The following is a 4,714-nucleotide window of genomic DNA, read 5'->3' on the forward strand; positions in this document are numbered from 1 at the left end:
TTTCACTTAATATATAACTTAAATGTCTCTTTCTCACACACACATGATTTTAATTTAATATAAAATATTTTATTTCATCTAAGTAGATATGCATGAAATTAAATAATATATAGCTCACTTTTAAATATTTTATATAACTTCTTAAATATATATATGTGTGTAAGTAAACATGCATGATTTTAAAGTTTGTAAAATAAAAAAATATTATTAATTTTATTTATATAAGTAAACATGCATGAAATTAATGTTTGTAAAATATAAAATATAATCAAATAAAACCTCCATTATAAAAAAATTCAAAAATATTTTCAATTCTAAAGAGAAAATTCAATTATCACAATCGTTTGTGATTACATAAAATAACACATTAAGAAATCATCAAAATTTAAAAATCCTATTTAGAACCTAGCTCACTAAGGGCACCGGTAGGAAAGAGCTAGGTGGAGAAAACCTCCGGTCTCACCCCAAAATTCAAGCAATATTTTTTCCTTGTCTCCCTCTCTCCGTTCCAACATCAAGTAATTTTTCTTCTGCATTATCTTCAAGTACTTCTATTGGCTATTCATCATTTCCATCATCCATTGAGCCACCATAATCCCACATCCTATGGGGCCCTGATTTGTAATCAGTAGAAGCTCGAGAAACAATTCGAAGATTGTGATGAACATACACAAGGTCTGCTTTTTTGCTGCCAAGCCTATTACGCTTCACAGAATGTATGAAGGCATACTCACTCCAATTTCTTTCACATGTAGAAGCACTTGAAACCTGTTTTTGTAAAATAAAAGTAAATAACATTAACATTTTAAAATACATTAATAATCAAATGAATTTCATCCAAATCCTAAAACTAATGATGCAAAAATCTACCTGAGATAACACATGAATTACAGTATTTTGTAGTAGTGGTGTTTTTGTTCCATAATTCTCCCAAAATGTTTTGGCTTGCATATTCAATCGGTCAAATGGAACATCTTTATGCAAAAAATCATCTAATCCTTCAATATATCTTGACATTTCCTCCTTGATTGTAGTACGGTCCTTTCTACTTGCATAAACTCTATCAATGTATGTTTTCCATCCTATGGAAACCTCATCATCTAACCATGGTCTTTTCTGAAACCATTTTGGATTGAGTAAAAATCCAACTGAATGAAGAGGACTATGAAGCATCTTCCATCTTTTTAAACTACATTCCCAAACAATATCATGTGTCTCTTGATCAAATGATGGTGCCCCAACAATAAACATATCTTTTATCTTCTCCCTCATTTGATCTAGCTTCTCAAACACATCTCCCATGCATGGTTTATCATCATCAAAAAGACGAAGGACTTCAAGAATAGGCCAAGAAAGTGTTAGAAGATCACTTGCATGTTGCCAAAATAAAGATGAACCACCACCAATTATGAGTTCATAAATTTCATCACATGTTTGGCTGTTGATACTTGATCGATCCCTCCATCTCTCCCATTCCGTAGACACAACCATTTGCCTCAATGCTTGTTTTACCTTTACAATTTGGTCAACCATAATAAAATTTGAAGCAAAACGTGTTTCAGCACATCTAAGTAGCTGCAAAGAAGCATGTTTCTTATAAATAGCATGTGACATAGAGTGATTTACAATAAAATGTTGGATTTTTTTAACCTTTGCAACTATATCACAAATCCAAGGAATCTTATTGTGCAAATCTTTAAGAAGCAAGCTCATGCAATGAGCTGCACAAGGTGTCCAAAAAATATTTGGAAATTCATCTTCAATCCACCCTCCTGCCAAAACATTGTTTGAAGCATTATCAGTTATAATTTGTACAATATTATCTTTCCCTACCTATTCAATTGCTTCTCGAAAAAGTGTGGCCAAACATGTAGCATCTTTCACATGTCCTGAAGTATCATGAGATTTGATAAACATTATAGCATTTGGTGAAGAAACAAGAATATTAATCAATGGTCGATGTGCAATGTCAGTCCATCCATCTGAAACTATGGATACACCTGTATATGACCAACTACCTTGGAAATCTTGAAGCCTTTCTTCAATGTGTTTCTTCTCATCATCTAGAACAACAGTACGAAGTTTTTCATAACTTGGAGGTACATATCCTTTAGGTGCATTATTGACCATACTTATAGCCTCTTTCCATAAAGGAGACCTAGCTATATTAAATGGCATTCCACAACCAAAGAAAAGTCTTCCAATAGCAGCATCTACATTCTTTCTATCAGTAGCATCAAACATTTTCCCAATTTGAGATTCATAAATAGAAGAACTAGAACCACCTAAAGATCGTGGAATCCCTACTTGAGAATCTTTTGATTTCGCCACAATAGGTTTTAAAGAGTATACATAATTAAACTCTCGAATAAAATCAGCTCTTTTTTCTTGTCCAATATCAATACAAACTACCACTTGTTCTTTCTTTCCAACTCCCAATAAATGATATCGAATACGTGCAATTGAGCCACACTTATTTTCCTTACAAAATGAACACTTCCATTGCTTACTTCCAGAGCTACCATGATCTCCTCCTGAATAATTTCCTGTTATTGTGACAAACTTCCACAACATTTGCTCAAATTCCTTCTTTGCTTTTTTATAGTCTGTAGGCTTCATGTGTTGACTTTGGGTTTCAAGCATGGAAGGATCTGCTGAAGTAACATCCATTGTACCTAAAAATCTGTGTACAAGTATAGACAATATAAAAAACAAATTTATAAAATCAATAAATTTGTTTCAAAAATTTAAAACACAAACTTTTTTATTAAAAAAAGACAATTCAATACCTGATTAGCAAGGTCTCCTTTTTTCTTTTCACTGTCTTCCTAATCAATATATGAATTATAATCTCTATTACAATTCTTTTATAAAAAATTTAAAAACTAAATATAGGCATAATTATATTTAGAATATATAGATAGATAGATAGTTTTAGTTTTAGTTATATAGTTATAGTTATAGTTTTAGTTACAATAATATATTAAATTAACTTAGAATAGAACAAATCTATAAATCATATATATATTTTATATAAATCTTTTAAATATATTTTATAAAAATAAGCAATATACCATGCAATATTACAAAGGCATTCTCTAAAAATAAAATATATCTCTAACATTGATTGTTTTAAAAAGACATGATCATTTAATAACAATAAAAGTTAACTTAATATATAAACTATTTTACAAATATAATACATTATTTAAATTTTAATGCCAAATATATATGAGTGTTTAAAAATTCTAAATTTAATTTTTAATGAATATGTAGAAAAAAAATCCATTTCATTCTTCAAAAAATATTTAAAATTAAACTTTTAATACAGATGCATGACAATTAAAATTTAATATTTATAAATAATTCACTATTTAATTTTTTTAACTTCACTTTCAAAAATAGAAATATCTAATTTAAGCGATGCATATTTCATCCTTTTTAAACTTCATTTAAGCCATGCATATTTCATCCTTTTTAAACTTCATTTTTAAAACAGAAATATCTAAAAATATATAATTTAAGCCATGCATATTTAATCATTTTTCAACTTCACTTTCAAAACAGGAATATATAATTTAATGCGTTGAACTACTTATTTAAAACTACACTTTTTAATAAAAAAGTAAAAAAACAAATTAAAAAAATCATTAAGAGAAATGCAGGTTTCATGACGAGAAACTCGTTTCGTCCATCACAACGGGGAACGGGGATCTCCCGTCACGTTTTTGACAACATAGCTCTATCTCTCCCTCGTTATGTCTCCCTCAAAATTCCCTTAGATCTTAGATCTATTTCTATCTCTACGTCTCTATCTATCTCTATCTATATATAATATTTTCTTCCATCTTCTTTCTATATATCGATCTCTATCTATATCTTCCTCTCTCCTCTTTATACGTAAACAAATTTCCCTCTCTATCCATCCATCTCTTCCCATCACCCCTTTTCATATACCTTAAATCTCTACATCTCTATTTTTCTCACACTATATCTCCCTATATATGTATATCTATTTTTTTATCTCTTCATCTCTCTACCTGTAATTTATCTCCCCCATTTTAATGTTCATTTTGTTATCTCTTCATCGCTCTATCCATAATATATCTCCCACCCTTAATCCATCTCCCCCATTTTTGTCTCCCAATCTTCATATTTATTTGTATATATGTACTTATCTATATATGAGGTCTCTCTATCTATCTAATTATTTCTGCCTCCCTCCTCCTCTTCCTATGTATCTCCTTATCTCCTCATCTCTCTATTAATCCATCTCACTATCTATATATTTTTATTTATCCCCCTTCTTTTTTATCATTGGATCTTTTTGATCTCTATCTTCCTAACTCTCTTTATCTTTCTCTTGTCCTACACCACTATCTATCTTCTCCTTCTTTGCCTCTCCCCCTCTATTTTCATATCTCTCTTTCTAAGCATGCATCCCTCTCTCCATTCATCCATATGTGTTTCTCATTATTTATCCATCTCTCTATGCTCACTTTGTATATCTACCACCTATCAAATGTAATTGACAAAAAAAATGATTGACAATTTTGACTTGTTTTACAATTTTTGATGGATCATTTATAACAAATTTAATTTTTTTTCAGAATTTCTATGTCAAGTTTGGAAGGAAGATTAATATCTTCTTATTATTCATTGACACAACAAGCTTATTGGTTGGAATTGAATTAAACGTAACTTCTCTACTCTC

The 4,714-nt window shown here is 29.8% G+C and overlaps 2 protein-coding genes across 2 annotated transcripts; both read right to left on the reverse strand.

The window, feature by feature from the left end:
• Positions 1–558: 558 nt before the first annotated feature.
• LOC149549398 (uncharacterized) lies at positions 559–1,614 on the reverse strand. Its single transcript, XM_089794310.1, has 2 exons — positions 871–1,614; positions 559–768 (listed from the first exon to the last, which is right to left on the reverse strand). Exons 1-2 carry the CDS (start codon positions 1,612–1,614, stop codon positions 559–561), a joined length of 954 nt encoding a protein of 317 aa, XP_089650436.1.
• Positions 1,615–1,833: 219 nt separating this feature from the next.
• LOC149549399 (uncharacterized) lies at positions 1,834–2,670 on the reverse strand. Its single transcript, XM_089794311.1, has one exon. The coding sequence runs from the start codon at positions 2,668–2,670 to the stop codon at positions 1,834–1,836; it is 837 nt and encodes a 278-aa protein (XP_089650437.1).
• Positions 2,671–4,714: the final 2,044 nt, after the last annotated feature.

Source organism: Cupressus sempervirens, chromosome 7, assembly GCF_028749045.1.
Source record: "Cupressus sempervirens isolate cs-2001-9-10 chromosome 7, ASM2874904v1, whole genome shotgun sequence".
NCBI lineage: Eukaryota > Viridiplantae > Streptophyta > Pinopsida > Cupressales > Cupressaceae > Cupressus > Cupressus sempervirens.

Coding starts and splice junctions, on each gene's coding strand:
- LOC149549398 (XM_089794310.1), bottom strand. CDS start 1,614: ATGTCACATGCTATTTATAAGAAACATGCTTCTTTGCAGCTACTTAGA. Junction 769..870: donor TAATTCATGTGTTATCTCAG/GTAGATTTTTGC, acceptor TTACAAAAACAG/GTTTCAAGTGCTTCTACATG.
- LOC149549399 (XM_089794311.1), bottom strand. CDS start 2,670: ATGGATGTTACTTCAGCAGATCCTTCCATGCTTGAAACCCAAAGTCAA.